Source organism: Apis mellifera, linkage group LG15, assembly GCF_003254395.2.
Source record: "Apis mellifera strain DH4 linkage group LG15, Amel_HAv3.1, whole genome shotgun sequence".
Classification (NCBI taxonomy): domain Eukaryota; kingdom Metazoa; phylum Arthropoda; class Insecta; order Hymenoptera; family Apidae; genus Apis; species Apis mellifera.
Window position 1 is genome coordinate 6,596,659 of NC_037652.1, and position 19,349 is coordinate 6,616,007.

At 39.9% G+C, this 19,349-nt stretch overlaps 1 protein-coding gene and 1 non-coding gene across 4 annotated transcripts in view; both read right to left on the reverse strand.

Annotated features, from left to right (window-relative positions):
* Nucleotides 1–6,346: 6,346 nt before the first annotated feature.
* The window catches only part of LOC552844 (complexin), a 238,960-nt gene continuing 225,957 nt past the window's right edge, over nt 6,347–19,349 (reverse strand). For all 3 annotated transcript variants that reach the window (XM_625220.6, XM_006563467.3, XM_016916555.2), the window contains 2 exons: nt 10,860–10,989; nt 6,347–9,190 (listed from right to left, as the gene is read on the reverse strand). In XM_625220.6, coding sequence (XP_625223.2) covers nt 9,114–9,190; nt 10,860–10,989 — 207 coding nt within the window. In that variant the 3' untranslated portion in view covers nt 6,347–9,113. The remainder of the gene's footprint in view (nt 9,191–10,859; nt 10,990–19,349) is intronic.
* On the reverse strand, nt 17,501–17,600 carry Mir929 (microRNA 929). The gene has a single exon (NR_034304.1). It is a non-coding gene; the product is annotated as a microRNA 929 (primary transcript).

The window sequence follows — 19,349 nt, forward strand, 5'->3', positions numbered from 1 at the left end:
CGCCGATCAACAGAGAAATGGAGTTTTCGCGGAATCGAGCGAGACAGCCGTTTGCGTTTTTTTTACACCGTGTTCCACTATGGAACCCCTATAAATCCGAAAAATCGCACAAGTCCGCTCGAAGATGGTGGTGGTGGTGGTGGTGGTGGTGGTGGCACGTATTATCCCTCGTCGTCGAATGGCAGCTGTTTGGAAAAAAAAAAAAAAAAAAAAAGAAGAATTGCTCGTTCCTCGCGTTTGTCTTTTATCTTCATCGAAAACTCGCCGATTATCTCTATAAGAGATCCCATCCCCCTCCTTCTCTTTTTTTTTCTCATTCCCTTTTAACGTCGTCTTCGTTTTTCGTTTGTTCGGCAACTCCCCTTTGCACGTATGTATACAAAGACTACTAACGACTTACTTACTTAACATCGTGATTTCTCCCCCACCCCTCCCCCTCCCCCCTTTGGTCTTTTTTATTCAACTTCTTTTCCTTTCCTTTCCTTTCTCTTCTCCTTTGTTTTTCTTTCCCTTCCCTTTTTTTCCCCTCGAATTTTCACCCGGTATTTTCTCAACGGTATTTCTCTCGCTTATCGTCCACAACATACATTTACCAAACGTTTACAACCGTTTTAGTTCCATCGCTTTGTTCTTTATTCTTTTTTCTTTCTCTCTCTCTTTTTTTTTTATTTTATTTTTTTTTTTTTTTAATTTTTTTTTTTTATATATATATTTTTTCCCTTTTCTTTTTATTTATTTGAACGCATTGAAAAAACACACGTGCGAACGCGTTTTTTTACATTACGCAACGATCGTCATCGAGATCACCCTCATAGTGTAAGAGATCATAACAATAGTACGTTGATTTAACATTAAAGTTTATCATTATTACTTTATAATGCGTTGTGTCGTTGTCTCTGAATAAGTCGAGTCGGTTCTTTCTCCAGTTCCCTTGCACCACGGCAATTAATTAATTTTTAACCCTTCCTTCTGAAATTTTGAGAAACCCCTTCGTTCCCTTGCCTTTTCATTTCATTTTTCGTTTCGTCGAATAATAAAATTCGGATCCGAAATTAAAGACGTGCAGGGGTTTTTGCAGAGAAGAATACGGTTTCTCTCTTCTCCCCTTTCGCGATATTTGTGGAAAAAAAAAAAAGAAACTCACCTCTTCGTGTCTTTTACGTTCAATCGAAGATTTAAATTTCGAACAAGAAGAAAAAAATCGAGCTCAAATTAAAAACGAACAAAAAAATTCCTCTTCCTTCCCGGAATTTTGAAAAATCCTCTCTCTAGTTTCGCAGTTAGAGTTTCTGTCCAGGGATCGAAGGCAAAAATCGGGGACAAAAAAGGTGTCGCAAATTTCCAAAGGGAACGCAGCATCTGCATCTCGTCTTCCATTCCTCGCTCGTTTCGCTAGAACGAAACCACGAATAACGAAAAATCTTTCGGTTATTCTAAACGCAGGTCTAGGTAATACGCGAGACTATGTACATGAAGAAAAGAACGTTGTGTTAACACCTGTCGTTAAATAATCTTAACGTTTCGGCGCATTATCGTACCTCTAAACGCGTTCTTTTCGTTAATTTTCTTCTTACTCCTCTTTTTTTTTTCTTTTTCTATTTATTTTATTCTTCTCTCTCTCAAGTTACAACACTCGTTACCTAAGGAACCTAAGGAGGGTCCGTTAACTCTATCTTTTACAATATTAATTCCACGCGTGTCTCGTTTCGACGAGTCAGTTGTACTTTTCTAGCGAGTACTACTTTCTAATTTATAATATCCAATTCGTCGAGATCGGTTGAAATCGTGACGAAAGTTGGTTTTTTCGTTATATATATATAGATAATAGAATTCTCTCGACGTGACACGTCGAAAACGAGACTCTATTATTTTCTTTTTTTTTTTTTCTTTTATTCATTTTGTTTGTTTGTTTGTTTTTTTTAATCACGATCGTCTAAAACACGAATCAAGTAGATTTATTAAAGTATCACTTGCCACGTGCCGCGTATAGGCTTAGGGTGGCTCGATAGGTAAAGGGTGTGGTGAAGGACAGAGCAATAAGTGGAATAGTTTGATTTGATTGAAACGTGTGCAAAGTGGAGGATTTGAAAAAAAAAAGAAGAAATTAAGAAAGATAGATCAGCTCGTACCTAAAAGATGAAAGATAATCATGAAGAGGAGAAAGAATAATATTGCGGAATAATTTCCACGCGACTGGATTTTTTTTCTTTTTTCTTTGGAATTTTGATTCCTCTCAAAATTCGTTCCTACGATTCTTGCTTCTGTTTTTGATTTTTCGGACCGCGTTTTTCTTTTCCGTGTTTCATTCAAGTCATCACACAAAGGAAGATCGAAACTTCGCCTTTTAACCCTGAATGTATATCGTCGTATTTTTCTCTTCTACTTACTTGCGCAACGACACTTGTTAAACGTTGAATTTCGCGTTGCCGTGACAATTTGGTGGATGAAAATTTGATCTCTGGTTGAATCTGGCGGTAGTGAAAAATCGTCGGCGAACGGCCTGCTCGTATCTCGACAAATTAATACAAACAATGGATGCGTTTGTATAATGCGTTTAAAAAAATATTTCGATTATACATAGGAACTTACACAGAGATAAATCATTGACACGTTGATCACATCGCTTTTTTTTTTTTTTTTTTTTTTAGGTTTAAATCAAATTTAGAAACGAAACAAAAAAGGCACACAGAGCTTTCGAATTTTGAATTTACGATGTATAATGCGAGGAAAGAAAGAAAGAAAAAAAAGGGGGGGGCGGGGAAAATGTCAAAAGCTAGACTAGATATTTAACATCGACTACGAGGACGAAGTATATCGAAGTATATTGATCACATCGAGAAACAACAACGACACACGACATTAATCAGCGATAACAATAGCGTAAGACTTCTTTTTTTTTTTTCTTTTCTTTTCTTTTCTTTTTTAATTATTTTTTATTTTATTTATCGTTCGCTTTTACGCGTGACGCATGCATTAAAAGTAGTCGTGACTTTAAAGAGCATACAGCGTTAGTGGACACATCGAGCGAGAAGGCATATATATATATATATACGAGACGACAGGCAGAGAGAAAAAAAGTTTGTTTACCTTTAGGAGGAAAGGACGAGTGAGAGAAGAGGAAGAGAGAAAGAGAGAGAGAGAGAGAGAGAGAGAGGTCGAAACAGAGAGGAGGACAGACAGAGAAATAGTTAAAGAGAGCGCAAGGAAATGGGGAAACAGTCTATTGTTTTTAACGCTATACACTGTTGTGTTCCTGTGTTGCAAGTTTCAATCTGTTTCTGGAATTGTCGGGGTTTCATTTCTTTGTCGCCCAATTGATCGCTTTCCTTCTCTAATTCTCGATCGCGAATATGATTTCGCTTGGATGTTGCACCGAAACTCATGCCACTTCTTTAACATCGAAACGCGGATGACGCGGACAATGACTCAACACACTCCGTATAGTAACTATTAGAATATTATTCAATTCAACTTATTTGTGTCTCGTTATTATTATTATATTTATATTATCGAAAAATTCGCAAGGAAAAACATACGAGCGTATATCTCTCTCTATTAGAATCAAATATATAGTTATAATGTATACACCTTTGGATTAATTAATCGTGTAATTGACTTCAAGTGTTATATCAAGATTAGAATCGCACAGAAGAAATCTGAATCTGCGAGACAATTACTTTTTTTTCGGGACTGGGGAGGGGGAGAGAAGGGGAAGGGAGGGGGGAAGAGTGTGTGTGAGGATTCGGTCGATCGGTCGGTAAAGGGGAAAATATGCTTGGACGGGGGAGGAAAAGGGCGCATTTTCTTTAAAAGGAATAAGGGAACGAGGGAGAGCGTAGAATAGAATCGTAGGTTCTAGGTACGTTTTAAAGCGTTTTTACAATCTAAAGAGATCGTTTACGGAGAGAAAGAATGCGAGTCTCTCCGCGGATCTTCGAAAATCATCGCGATATGTCATCACACTCTACTCTCATTGGACTTTCTTCTTTGTTACTTTCGAGTAGCAAAATAACGGCGTTCTCTAGTTTTTTTTGATCTCTGTTACTTTTTTTTTCTCCTCCCCCCCTTTTTTCTTTATCTTTATAAGTCGACTGATCTTCGAAGATCTTACGCGCGATAAGAGAAGATCCAACCAACGACATCGACATCGACAGACAAGAGAGAGAGAGAGAGAGAGAGAGAGACAGTTTGCATGCACGTTGAGACACGAAAGAGAGAGACAGAGAGAAGACAGACAGAGAGAAAGATAGAGAAAGAGACAGAGATATATATATAAAGAGAAAGAGAGATTATGTCAAGTAGATTCAGATGCGAAGCACGTCCACTTCGCTTTCTTGTTCTTCTTCCTTTTCTTTTTAATCGCCTCGTTCGATAGAAATTTATACATAGACGAGTTGAACGTTTTCTCGATCGCTGTTATCGTAAATATATCCAAATATTAATGTTGGCAAATTTTATTTTTACTAATACAATTTTTTTCCAAACGATTTAAAGCGAGTAATTTTCGATTACGACGAAATGATTCTGTTCGCGGATCGAAAAGAAAAGAGAGAGAGAGAGAGAGAGAGAGAGGAAAGAAAAGAAATGACGAAAATAAAATCGAATCTACGCGCACAATCTACGCGAGAGTTTTTTTTTTACGCTCGTCGGTGAAAGTTCTCCGGCAATCCAGCTGGTCGAAGGGCTATATAAAGTCGAGCGGTGGAAACGTTAGAAAAGTTCTCGGTTTGTTTTTCGCGGACAAACAGCTGCCAAGAGATATTTTACGGCAGTTCGAGTCACGGAAGAAAGGAGAGTTGAACACGGAAGAGGTTTTTCGAAAAGTTGGAAGGGGTAGGGGGGGGAGAGAGAGAGAGAGAAAAGCGCTGTCGGTTGAATTTCTCGTAGACGCTGAAACTTACTTTCTTTTCCCGCTCGTTTGGAGAATTTAGCGATCGAGAAATCGTTTTTGGCGATATCGAGCGGCTCGGTTTTCTATAACGAGGCTGCGGCTCCTTGGCGATTTGCGTCATTGCTCGTTCGTAAATAATTATACAGTGCGCCCGAGTATAATATGGCTGGCCGGATAAAATAGTAGATCGTTAAAAGTTTCGAAATTTTTAATATCGTAAAGTATATTCTCCGCTCCCAATTACTCCAAGGTTCGAAGTTCGAAAAAAAAAAAGAAAAAAGTATCGACGCATTACCGAAGTTTGCGAAGAAACTTTCGTAAGCACTGGTGCTCTCGTATCTTTTTTCGATAGTCGAATTCTACCATCTTTTTATTTTAACTCCCTCTCCCGGAGTTGCGGAGGAATAAATCCGTGGACGTGCTCTCGAAGAACGGCGGCCGAGAATCGTGTGAACCGACCCTTTGAGAAATATGCTTTTAAACATCGTGTTCTTTTATACATCGAGAACGACAACAAGAGTGCACACAGAAAAAGCTGCGACATGCGTCCATTTGCACGGAGGAAAAAAGTTAGTTTGGGCTAGAAGGCCTTTCCGACTTCTCACTTTCGACTGACGTTGAGGTTGCATTTTCCATTTTTAAAATAGGGACGCGGTCCTTAAATGTAACACACGCTTAACTCGATGAGACGAGGAAAGCGTCTCTTTTTTTTTCTCTTTTTCTTTTTTCCAATCTCTTTTCTTCTTTCTTCCTCGTTTTGATTCCCTCGTTTCGCGTTTTACTTGCAATTTATATTGTTCGTCGGAGCGATTGAAATTTTCTTCTTCTCTTTTTTCCCTTTTCTCTTTTTCTTTTTTTCTTTAGAGTCGATGAATAACAATAATCTTTTGCTCGCGGCATATACATATGTATACACATACATATCGTCGATAAATGTTTTCCCTATGTTTTTTCCGAATGGTCAAGTATGATGGAGACGCGTGTTAGGAGAATCTCGAGCTCGCAAAGAAATCAGAAGATAGCCGTTGCTTCAGAGTCAGAATCAATCGATAGATATACGAGAAGACACGCTCGATAGTTAAGAAGAAGAATATACAAGAATAGATCGGTTTCGTTTGAACGAGGTTACGATACAACGAATGTAAAAAAAAAAAAAAAAAAAAAAACACACACACTCTCTTCTCACGATCATCTCGAAAAAGAAGAAAAAAAAAAAAGGAAAGAAAAGAAAAAAGAAAGAAAGGAAAAAAAAAGAAAAAAAAAACAATTTCACGCGTTAAACGGCACGTTTATCTCGTTCGTAGGATTTCCTTTTCCATCGCGGCTTATCCTTCTTTTTTTTTATTTTTTTTTTGGCGTATCATACCCTATACATATACCAACTCAGAATCACGTTACACGACGTTACGCAAGAATCTACGTTACAATGTATATATCTTTAATTTAAACAGATTATTTTTTTTTTTTTTTTTATTCTCAGTCTCTTCATTTAAACGTATCCGATCTTTCGATCGAAGGAACAAGAAACGTTCTCGAACGAAATTCGCCTTTCTTTTTTTTTTCTTTTTCTTTTTTTTTTTCTCTTTTTTCTTCCTCTCTCTTTCCGATTTTATTAAGTCTCTAAGTGTTACGCAATATGTGTATCCGTATGTGTGAGCATTTGAATTCCTCGTTTTTTTTTCTTTTTTTTTCTTTTTTTTTTTTTTAATATTCTCGTATATGTATAAGGCTCGCGTTACTTGCCGGCAGTCGATGCTCCGTCCATCCCGTCCACCATTGTTGACTCGTCCACTCGTCGTTCTCGGTGTTGCAACGCGTTTCGTGTGTTTTCCTTTTTTTTTTTTCTTTTTTCTCCACGAGACAACGAGAGACGGCGACGAGAGAACGTAGAGAAGCACAAGATGAAAAGATTGGTGAACCGGTTCGAGAAAGGATGAGTACTCAAATAGCTACTTTGCTCGAACGTTTCCGGCGGTAACACCTGAAAACTTATTCCCCCTCCCCTCCCCTCCCCCCCAGCTAAGAACATCTCGATCTCGAATCGCGACACTCCTCTAAAAAACACTATTTCCCGTTTTTTTTCTAAACGAACATATTTTATTATCATCGGTTTTCTCTTCCTTTCATCTAACGATTAACCTACTATTTACTTTTTAATTACAATCTCGATAGAAACGCGCTGTATAAACGTGAAAGAAAGGCATTTCTTTTCTTTTTTTTTTTTTTCTTTTTTTTTCCTTTTTTTTTCTTTTATTTAATTTTTATTTCACCTATTTAATTCGTTTATTATGCATCTTTAAACGCGCGAGAGTCAGTGCTGCTCGATTCGTCGAGCTATTCTTAACGGCGCGTTTTTTTTTTTTAGCATTTTTTTTTCTATAACCGTTTTATCTATTTTTTTTCTTCTTCTTCTTCTTCTTTTTCTTCTTCTTCTTCTTCTTCTTCTTCTTTTTCTCTTTGGTAATGTGTCCTAACTAAATTGTCCCTAAGTAATCGATCAGGTGTTACGCGTTTCGCTCGCGGATCGATCGCGATCGAGCTATATTGCCGAGAGGTAAAATTGGAAAAATTCGAATTTGGACGGAAGGGAGAGCAAGGGCCGCCGGTTACTTTTTCTTTCTCTCTTGTTGCTCGTTTTCCCGGATTAATCTTCTTCTTCTTTTTCTTTTTCTTTTTTTTTTTATTTCTCTCTCAGCTATCCTTCTCCGTCTTTTTCTTTGACGACGATCAAAAACTCTTTGGTCTCTTCTTGACTACGTAGTAGCCGTTTCTCGTGGCCCTCGATCCTTGTCTTAACTTTGTTTCTCTAAATATAAACATTTAATGATAACAATAATAAGAACAATGACCGCGGTAATAAACTATGAGAATAATTAATAACTCGAATAATAATAATGACTCCTTCTTCCATTCTGATCTCCTTGTTATTTGAACAGCCGTCGAACAAACTAGTGACTACGTAACTCTGCTACCGGTAGTTTCTCTTTTTTTTTTTTTCTTTTTTATTTTTTTTCATTATACCACTATACGTTCGAAAATTCACTAGAAACTTAGGTACTAATTTTACGTCTTTTTTTTTTTTCTTTTTTTACTTCTTTCATTTTTCTTATTCGTATATATATATATATTTTTTTTCCTCATTTTATATTTATATGTATATATATATATATATATATATATATATATATAGATATTTTTATTACGCACGCGCCCTTCGACGTCTCATTTACGCTATATAGATACCAGATTTTTTTCGCCTCCTCCCTTTCTTTTTTTTCCTTTCCTTTTCCTTTATCCTCGCCGATAGTCTCGTCTCTTTCCTCTCCTCGAATCGTAAGGCATAAAAACCAATTCTCCCTTCTTTCGGATCGTCTTCGCCCTTCCATCTTTCTCTCCGAATATCTAATATTACCCGACTCTCATACTCATTTCCACTTTCTCGTGTCTGCCGCAATGTCCTCGCTTTTTTTTTTATTTCGTTCCCTAGTTTTTTTTTTTCCCCTATATTTTCTACGTACGCACGTTCTTCACTCGGTCGGTGCCAAATCCTGGAAACGGTTCATCGTCACTTTCGATCGTCACCCCTTTTTAAGTCGATTTAACCCGACGAACCGATTGCTTGGTTGCTTCGAAGATCTCTCGTCCTCCTCCCGCTCCCGTTCTCCAAAGAATCTCTCCACAGATTCTTCCGTTCCCAAGATCACCCCATACCAACGAATCTCTCGAATTCGGATTCGGATCGACAACCGCAACGGACGACGACTCGAAACATCCCTATTATATATCATCATCGTCATCACCCCCTCCGATATTTCTCCCGTGAAAAATCGATGGTCCAATGTTGTCGATTTTTTCACCTCGATTTCGATCGCACGCCTCGATGAGATCGATCGGTCGAGACTCGGTGGACGGGGGGAGGCGGGGAGGGTGTGCGTGGTGTCCGGTCGCCATCCGTGGACACGCGGTGACTATCTCGAATCGATTCTCGAACAACGAACAACACGACGAAGACGAAGACCGACGAACCGAAGACTACAACGACGACGACGACGACGCTGAACCTTTCCTTTATCGTTCTTTCCTTTCGCTTCTCCGATAACGCGTCAGATCTTGCTCGTTCTTCTCTTCTTCTTTCGCGTAGGGGCTGAGAGGCGGATGCGGCCCTGGCGGCGCATCGTGCACCGCCCTCCTTACCGACCGCTTCGAGGAGTGTTGGGTAGGCTTATTGGAGGTCGCATTTACCATCGAGTACTTGCGCTTTGATCTCTTGTATATGCGTGTCTAACGCGTTCTTGATCTCTGAAAGCACAGCAAGAAACAACAAGTGTATAACACGTTGATCTAGATTTTTTTTCTTTTTTAATAAAGTTGATATATTGGGTTGGCAACTAAGTAATTGCGGATTTCAGTTGAAGTTGATGACGATCTAATCGAAGCAATAATCGATTCGGATCGTCACAACTCGTGAGATTGCAGAGAAGCTTCATGTATCGCATACATTGAAAACCGCTTAAAACAACTTGGCTATGTTCGAAAACTCGATACATGAGTTCCTCACGAACTGAAAGAAAAGCATTTAACGCAACGCGTTAACAGCTGCGATTTGCTAAAGAAACGTAATGAAAATGATCCATTTTTAAAAGGACCGATAACTGGCGATGAAAAATGGGTTGTTTACAATATCAAGCGGAAAAGATGGTGGAGCAGGCCACGTGAACCAGCTCAAACAACATCAAAAACTCATCGAAAGAAGGTTTTGTTATCAGTTTGGTGGGATTACAAAGGAATTGTCTATTTTGAACTCTTACCACCCAACCGAAAATCAATTCTGTTGTCTATTGAACAACTAACGAAATTAAACAATGCAGTTGAAGAAAAGCGGCCCGAATTGACAAATCGAAAAGGTGTTGTATTCCATCGTGACAATGCAAGGCCACACGCATCTTTGATCACTCGACAAAAATTATTGGAGCTTGGTTGGGATGTTTTGCCACATCCATCATATAGTCCTGACCTTGCACCATCCGATTACTTTTTGTTTCGATCTTTACAAAACTCCTTGAATGGTAAAAATTTCAATAACGATGATGATATCAAATCGTACCTGATTCAGTTTTTTGCTAATAAAAACCACAAGTTTTATGAACATGGGATTATGATGCTGGCTGAAAGATGGCAAAAGGTCATTGATCAAAATGGGTAACACATTACGGAATAAAGTTATTTAGTTCCATGAAAAAATTGTCTTTGATTTTCTAAAAAAAATCCGCAATTACTTAGTTGCCAACCCAATATATTTGCGGGACGCCACTTTTGGACGGATCGATTAATTAGAGACAGTTTTCAAGATATTTTACTTTATGAGATAGAAATATTATAATTTTAAAGTTGGGAACACGAAATAAAAAATCGGTATGTTTCGTTTCATTGTCTTTCACTTGAATTTAAATTTATTCAACTTGTAACGCGAATATTTTTCTCGTTTTCCACGGCGATTCTCGAATTTTCTAGAAACTCCAAAAGCGTCTGTCCGCGAATGTATATACCGTCCAACACCTTGTATACGTTTTATTCGATCGCGCGTACGTACGTGTGTGCACACGTACACACGTGTTCCAGTTTAGTTTACGAAACAATGGGAAACAATCGCAAATGAACGGTCGGAAGTTGGCTTGCAGTTTTTTTTTTTCCGAACTCTTTCAATTACGCAACGCCGATTTCACCATGAGAATCGAGCTAGATTGTGTGCGGCCCAATTTGCCCAACAGAGCCGGGGACGGCGTTGTTTAATTTCTAACCAACGCTCGTTAACCCTTCATCGATCATCCCTTGTGCGCGCCAATTTAATCGCACGTGTCGGGCGTAATCATTAACCGGCCTTGATATCTCCAAAAATTTGCTTCAACCTCCTCTCTTCCTAGATTACTACGCATTCTTCTCGAATGCGAAATCGCGAATCGACACGTACTTGTAATTTCGTCCTCTTCTTCCGCCTCGGCTTCCGCGGCCAACTCCTCCGGCGTCTTTTTCTTGCGCATCAAAGGATTCGGCTCCTCTTGAGTCATCTCTTGCACCTCTTCCCGCTTCTTTATGTTATACTGCAATGAAAACAGAAAAAAACCGAGAGGCGAGTGAATAAAAGAAGGGATTTTTATTATTAGTTTACGCAAGATTCTACGCAGTCGAAGAAGTTGACGAAGAATTTCCTGCGAAATTCTTTCTCATTCTTTCTTCAAAAGCGGTGGGATATTTGTGGGATGCAATGAGCTATTAGTTACATTTATATTTTATAATTTCAATAGTTAATGTGGTTAATAGTTGGATCTGATCGATCGAAATCATCGTGTTTTTAAATCGTTTCAATTCCATCCCACGATTATTGTCCATCTATCGAAATAGAACGTGCGTAGACAAGTGCGTTTAGGAATGTTTGTCGTATGAAGCGGGGTTTTTAGACAGGAAGCCGATATCTTTGGATAGCAAAGTTTTCTCGATCGAAGAATGTGAGTTGAAGACAGTATTTCCAAACTTGCTTCTAACAAGAAAGTTACGAACGTGACGAAGTAACCGAGACCGAGACGTCCTCTTTCTCTTTAGGCTTTGACCGTCGAAACCGTTTCAAAGGAGGCGTTATTCTCCCCGTGCCTCGAGCTTAATCAACGACAAGGACCGCGAAAATTTAAGTAACGCGGAAACTTGTACCCGAGGCGAGCCAACGATCTATGCATAAACCTATCAAAGGGATTCTCTTTGGCCCAGCCTGAAAAATTGCAATCGCGGCTGGCTTCCACGTTGGCGAATCACATTTGCTCTCAAAAATTAACTTATAGCTCCGTTTCTTCGCCAGTTAAACAAAATTCTAAGCGTCTTATTTATTTCCGGTCTTAAAAATATCTCTTCTTGGGAAATAGAAAAATGAGTCGTAGTTGTTACTTCTTTAGCTATTTGATCACAATTCTTATTTCTTCGTTCACATTCTTTCAATACTAAATTCGTTTCGATAATCCATCTGGAGAGAAAAGAATACATCCCTAAACATGTTTGGCCCAAATCTATTATTTCATTAACATTTACTATTTCGGCCTAGCCTCAAAAAATTACTCCTTATTTCTTCTTATTCATATCCTTTTAACACCGTCAAGATTACTACACGTTTCGATAATTTATCTGGGGAGAAAATGAAACATCCCTAGACACGTTTGGCCCAAATCTATTATTTCATTAACATTTACTATTTCGGCCTAACCTCAAAAAATTACTCGCAATCCTTATTTCTTCTTATTCATATCCTTTTAACACTGTCAAGATTACTACACGTTTCGATAATCCATTTGGAGAGAAAAGAAAACATTCCTAGACACGTTTGGTCCAAATCTATTATTTCATTAACATTTACTATTTCGGCCTAGCTTCAAAAAATTACTCGCAGTCCTTATTTCTTCGTTCATATCCTTTTAACAAGATCACTACATTTTTCGATAATCCATCTGGAGAGAAAAGAATACATCCCTAGACACGTTTGGTCCAAATCTATTATTATTTCATTAACATTTACTATTTCGGCCTAACCTCAAAAAATGACTCGCAGTCCTTATTTCTTCGTTCATATCCTTTTAATAAGATTACTACACGTTTCGATAATCTATCTGAGAAAAGAAAACATCCCTAGACACGTTTGGTCCAAATCTATTATTTCATTAACATTTACTATTTCGGCCTAGCTTCAAAAAATTACTCGCAGTCCTTATTTCTTCGTTCATATTCTTTTAACAAAATTACTATTTCGATAATCCATCTGGAGAAAAAAGAATACATTCCTAGACATATTTGGTCCAAATCTATTATTTCATTAACGTTTACTATTTCGGCCTATCCTCAAAAAATTACTCGCAGTCCTTATTTCTTCTTATTCATATCCTTTTAACACCGTCAAGATTACTACACATTTCGATAATCCTTTTCTGGAGAGAAAAGAAAAGATCCCTGGACACCCCTTGAGCCGAAATCTAAAGAGATCGCATCGCTTACTCGGCAACGGGTACCGGCAACTTCACGGAGGAATCGTTTTCGAACGATCGGCTTAAAAGGCAAACAGTCAATCGCGTCTATCACATCGGCCATTAGCCGGCCTCCCTCACGCAACGGCCCGGTAATCGCATTAGCCCGACAATTTCAATTTCGGTATCATCGAATCCGCCCCCATGATTTCCAGGATCCGAAGCGCGAGATCGGCGCACGTAACACCCGTACACGGAAGGGGGTGCACACTGTCCCCCCTTCCCCCTATTTACACTAGATTGTCTAGTTGCATCGAACCGCAATGACGTTGGCCGGGCTACTCGCTCGGCCTCTCTCGCGCTTTGTACCGCTGCCCGCTCTTGTCCGCGGACAATGAGCCCGATTGCGGTACAAGCCGGACACGTGATCGGCACGAGTGCTCGCTTGCCTCGCCATCGCGCCATTGTAACCGTACTGCACGCGTATTGCGGCTATATCTGCAAACGCTATAAATTCTACTCGGTCCAACGTTATGCCGTTTCCCTTTTTGCCATCGGTCTTTCACGTTTCTCTCTCTCTCTCTCTGCACGCGCACGGGGATATCGTCCTTTTGTCCCCTCCGCCCAGACGCGTCTTTCATTCCACGTCGTATCTTTGTCACCAAGGATTGTGAAAAACCTGCTGCTCCAATTCACTCCTCGCTCCTTTCTCCCTCCATTGTTGTTGGATTTTTTTTTCCCTTTTTTACACAGAGAGAAAGAGAGAGTTTGTAGATAGTAATACGAGAGACAAATATCCTTCGCTCGAAATTCCAGTACTTTTATACACGGATCTTTAGAGGTTTATAGAAAAAGAGTGAGGGAAGAAATTATTTTTATCCGACGATATCACGAGATATAAAGGATACTTTAGAGAATTATTCATTTTCGATTATAATACTTTTTAAAGATGCTGCGCATTGTTCACATTGGTGGGAAGGAAAGGTTTATTTTCACGCGATTCTCAATAATAAATAATTTCTTCTCGAGAAATTTCTTTCCACCGGTGAACGATACGTCGCAAGCATTAGTTTATACTGTTTAAAGGAATAGGAGGAATCGATTGATTTTCGCGACAATTGTTTCAGTTTTTCAATAATTCGATTTTCCCTTGACGATAAATCTATTCCTCTATTTTTCTTGTTTTTCCCGTGCTCCATTCCATTAGCGGCGCGCACATTCGTGATGGGTGGCGGGTCGTGAACCGGCGTGAAGGAGACAGATAACTCGCGAGGAGGATAAACGGTGCTCGCAATCAAATGTCAAATGTGATGCATTGATCGTGACGTTAATTAATGCTTCTCGACACGCGCAACAAACGCGTTACGACCATATATATATATATATATATATATATATATATATACACATATATGTGCGTACAATTTCCAAGCTTTCTCGGCTGGCGTGAAATCCCTCAGTTAGTTCGTCTTTTAATTATCGGCTCTTTCCTCTCTCCCTCTCGTCTCCGTTGTTTAAATTCGAGGTTGGCCAATTCTCGCGAGTGTGCCGCTTTGCATAATTGCGACGCACTCGCGCGCGAATCTCGCGCAGAGAGAGAGAGAGAGAGAGAGATCTTGAAACTCTTCTTTCGCCACGGGTGCGTTCTCTCGATTTATATACCCGTGCTCTCGCGCGGGCTCTCGGGCTGCATCTGTGTGCACGCGTCCTAGACGCGTCGCATCCGCATTGCGACATTTTTCCCGCGTGCTTGTACTTGTTTGCCAAGCTTCCTCTCCCCCTTCCTCTCTTTCTAATCCCCGCCCATTCGAAGATTTCGAGAGAACGTAAATTTCTTCGCGAGAATCGAACGGAGATAATAATCCCGTCCACGATTCCACGAAATTGAACAGTTAACAGGGAGGGGGTGAACGAGAGAGAGAGAGAGAATTATTCTTGACACGTTTTGTTTCTCGAAACAATTTAAACTCGAAACGAATTTAAACGTTCGCCACGAACGAGTATCCATCTCGAACGAGCGCGCCATTTTAGATAACGTAAGGTTCTTTAAAAAGTGTGCAACTCTTTTATATTCGTCGATAAATGATCTTCAAGAATTAGAGAAGTTTGGCGTGTATATCATATATATATATATATATATATATATATATATAGGGTGTCCCAAAATTAACGCAAGATTTGAGTTAAATATAAAAGAGAGTTTTTGGTCTTTAGATATTTATTTTTTAAGTGAATCATAAAATACATAGGATAGGGTTATTTATGGAATAATACATCGGGCACATACGCATCCTTTCATCCAAATTTTTCATCATCTTTTTGCATAATTGCGGAAAATTTCGTCGATGCAGCATTTAATTTTCTCTTGTAATACACGTATAATTGTGGGATTGTCGACATAGACCTTTGACTTCAAATAACCCCATAAGAAGAAATCTAATGGCGTTAAATCACACGATCTAGGAGGCCAATTCTGATCACCGAAACGAGAGAGTACACGACCAGGAAATGTCTCTGTCTGTGCGGTAATTGAATCGTTTCATTGTATGGCATATGGCATCGTCTTGTTGAAACCACATATCGGCCACATCAATATCATCCAATTTCGGCAGAAAGAACCGTGTTATCCTGTCACGATATCGAGCACCAGTTACTCCTTGACCACCCTCGTTCTCAAAAAAATATGATCCGATGATGCCTTCTGCCCAAAATTCGCGCCAAACAGTGACACGTTGTGCATTTGTTTTTCGCTAATCACACGTGGGTTCTCCAAATCCAAATCCATTTGTTAATTTTGGTGATTAACAAAGCCATCGAGGTGAAAATGTGCTTCATCGCTTAGGATTATTTTGCAGGAAAAACTAGCATCCACTTTTTTATGATTAATAATCCATTGTTGTATCGTATAACGCTCCATTTTTACTAACCTTAAACTCTCAGCTATCAAACCGTTCTTTTTTCATGATTGCCAACAACTTAAATGGCGGGAAATTCAAATCTTGCGTTAATTTTGGGACACCCTATATATATATATATATATATCATCTTGACACGCGAGAAACTTTGCGAGCGGATGTTGGCCTTGTTACGAAATTAGTATTCGCGCGGTTTCCGTCTCTGGCAATCAGTCTAATTGTCGCATGACGATGGATGCACACACGAAACGCAACGCTATTTGTAAATTGTTCGTTGCGCAGCGGCGGTCCCCAGGGGGAAGCTGCGTGGCGAGCTGCCTGCTGGCGCTATTTGCGAACACCGCGAAAGATCGAAATCGGCCGAATTCTCGTTACTCGGTCGAAACGTATCCGTGTCAAACTAGAGTTTTTTGTTTTCGTTCCTTTTTTTTTCGTTCGATTAATTAAACCGAAGCGAAAATTGCCGTTCTCCTTCGTCGAACCAAACTCGATCTCGTTTCTGAAGGAATTTGGGGCGCGATGTCGCCGCGTAATCGTTCTCGCCACGATTGCATCGGATGCGTGCCCAATTCCAATTTCTGCCGAGTCGAGGCTTATTTCTTTTTTTTTTATTATTAACCATCAGCGAATATTTCTCCTGTTTTCGTCGAAATTGAAAAGAGAAGAGAGAGAGAAAGGGGTAGGCAGAGCCATTAACGCTGTTTCTTTGTCTCGCTGTTTCTTTTGCGCTTTTATTTTTTTCCATCTTTCCGCGAGCTGATAAACACGTTGGGAAACGAGACCGATTCCGAAAGCGTTCTCCCCCTTTCTCTCCCCGCTTGCGTTATTCGATTAATCAGTACGTATTTGTAATTAATGGAATTTAATTAAATTTGATGTACCAATTACGTAAATTAATTTTCTAATTGGCCGTACGTGTCCGCGATTGTGGCTGTATTAAAATCCGTAATTTCGCGGCGGTCTTTGTGGAAAGAAAGAGCGCGAATTTTATTGCCCCTCGTTTCACGTTTATCGCGTAGAAATCGGAGAAAGATATTAACAAACGCCCGTTTCCCTTTGTCCGCGAAATTGTCACTACGTAAGCGTCGTAACGTAACGATATCGGTGTTAAATCGCTTGCCGGTACACACACACACACACACAGTGGCGAGAAATATAACGTAAGGGAGAATCCTTATCTTTACATCTACACGTCTCTCTCTCTCGCTTTCTCTTTCTCTATATATCGTTTCGTATTTCGAATGGATACGATCGGCCACAAAATTTCTTACGAGGAGATGATTCGCCTATTTTCCACGAATCAACCAGTATCTCGCGTGAATTGAAACGAAACGTGAATTATCGATTCGATCACGATAACTGTTTAAACTAAATTAAGGTAAAAAGTAACGCGGGATAAATTTCGATATGAATAAAAATACCCCCTTTTTCTACGGTATTTTAATTAAACGGAATTGATCAACTTATACACTCTCGGCCACGATCTGATATTATTTAAAAACGTATATTCGTAATAGCTGCCAGCTTTCACGTTCATCATATACATACATACATATACACACACATACTCTAGGAATAACGCGTAGCGATATATCGATTCCTCTGCCGACGCTTGATCGCATTAACCGGCACTTTGTGTAACGTAAGTAGCCTTAACTCGGCTCGACGCGCGCATCCTTAAGTACTTTCCACGATGGTCCGTTGAACGTCTTAAAAGGAGTCAGCCTGACTCTATTAGGAAGTCGCCATATTGAATGCAGGGACTCCCTACTAGAGTCAATTTGACCCCAGTTAAGTTCAATCTTCTCTCTTCTCGCTTCGCTTTTCGTGGGCCGTGGTCGCGCCCTTTCCCCTTCCTCTTCTCGGCCTCTTCGTTCGGAGGCACATTGCACAGGTTCCCCCAGGTTGTTGCTCCTTCGTCCCCCTTCTTTTCCTCTTTTCTTCCGCGCCATTTTCTCCTCTCCTTTTCCTTTTTTCTCTCTCTCTCTCTCTCTATATATATATATATCTCTCCCTCCCGTCGTTCCTCCTCGTCACCGTCACCCTTTGACACCATAGCATTCGAGGCAAACACGATATCGATCGGACGCCGGATTTTAATTATCGCGTCGAAATCTAATTAACTTGACACCCGTGGCCCGTGTCTCGCTCGATCGAGCCTCAAGAAGGATATTTAAGACGGCTTTGCGATGTAACGTGATTCGTGATCGATGTTAGAGAGATGATCCGAATCATGGATGGGATCGTTGGAGGACGTGCGAGCGACGAATCGTCTCGAATCGACGGTTAATGCGCGATCTTTAATTTTTCTCCTCTTCTTCCCAATCGAATAATATCGATGAAAATATGGGCGAGTTAACGAGGGAAGCAGCTTCGAAACCCCCTCTCCGACTTTCCGTCGGTTTGATGCGCGGCCATCCCTCCCCCTCTTCCTCCCCGCTCCCCGGGTTCTCAGTATTTTCCATGCCATTTTATCGACACCAGTCAGTCTGGCGAGGAGACACCACCAGACCAGTTTCCCCGGGTGTGGGTCATGAATTTGTGAAATTGGAAAGCTGTCTGTTTCTCTTCCCTCCTCCATTTTACACTTTCCTCGTTTCCTCCTCTCCTGTTTTTTCCATCATGCGTCCAAGCCTTTTTCCTCTCCTTCAGGGAGGGACAAAGGGACAATCGGGTTCTTTGGAATATTCGGAGGAATACGTCGACACGTGACGACGTATTATTTCTTCCAGTTTCAATTTTCAATTTTCTCGACGTTCAACGGGGAGGAAAAATCGCGCTATTTGTTTCAGAACAGTTTGGACAGAGTATATACAGAGTTTGAAAGTATTTCGGATATAGGGTTTGAGGGCGGTGTTCGAGTAATTTTTATCACGAAAAGTAAACTCGAAACGATCGGTGCGTTAGAATTCCAATTTCGTCGGGTAATCCGCGTGCGTGGATAATTGAAAAGCAAGTCGGGTTGAAAAGGTTTACGAGGTAAACGGGACGGAGGAGAGAAGTTTTGAGAGATTCTCATTGGTATTCATTAAGTTAGTTGGCGTCTCTCTCTCTCTCTCTCTCCCGTGCTTTATCCCACTGTCTTCGATCCATGTTTCTTAACTACGTTGCCACGTTGTCTAGGTTCGTTTAGGATCGTCTATAAGATCGGCCAACTTTTATTCTCTTATTATAAAAATATAAAAGAAATATCTCTTATTATTTTTACGTACGAAGTGCCTCTTGCTTTTGTCAAGTTCGTTGAAGATATTACGAATTTGAATAAGAATCGTATATACAAATTGTCCCAAAAATTCTTTTCATCGATCTTTCCTCTTAGAATTTTTCAGGATCAATTTTAAATGTCGAAGAACAAGCGAAATACTTTTCAGAGAATAAGAGAGGAAGAAACGAGTTCCAGTTCGATATTTATATTAGCATCCATAATCCTTTTATTTCACAACTAGACTTTTTCTTCCTCCTTTTTTTAAACTCGTTTTTTGATACTTGCACGCGACACGGATTATCGGTTGCCTCTTTCGTCTCGATCGTCGAATTAAGCTTTTA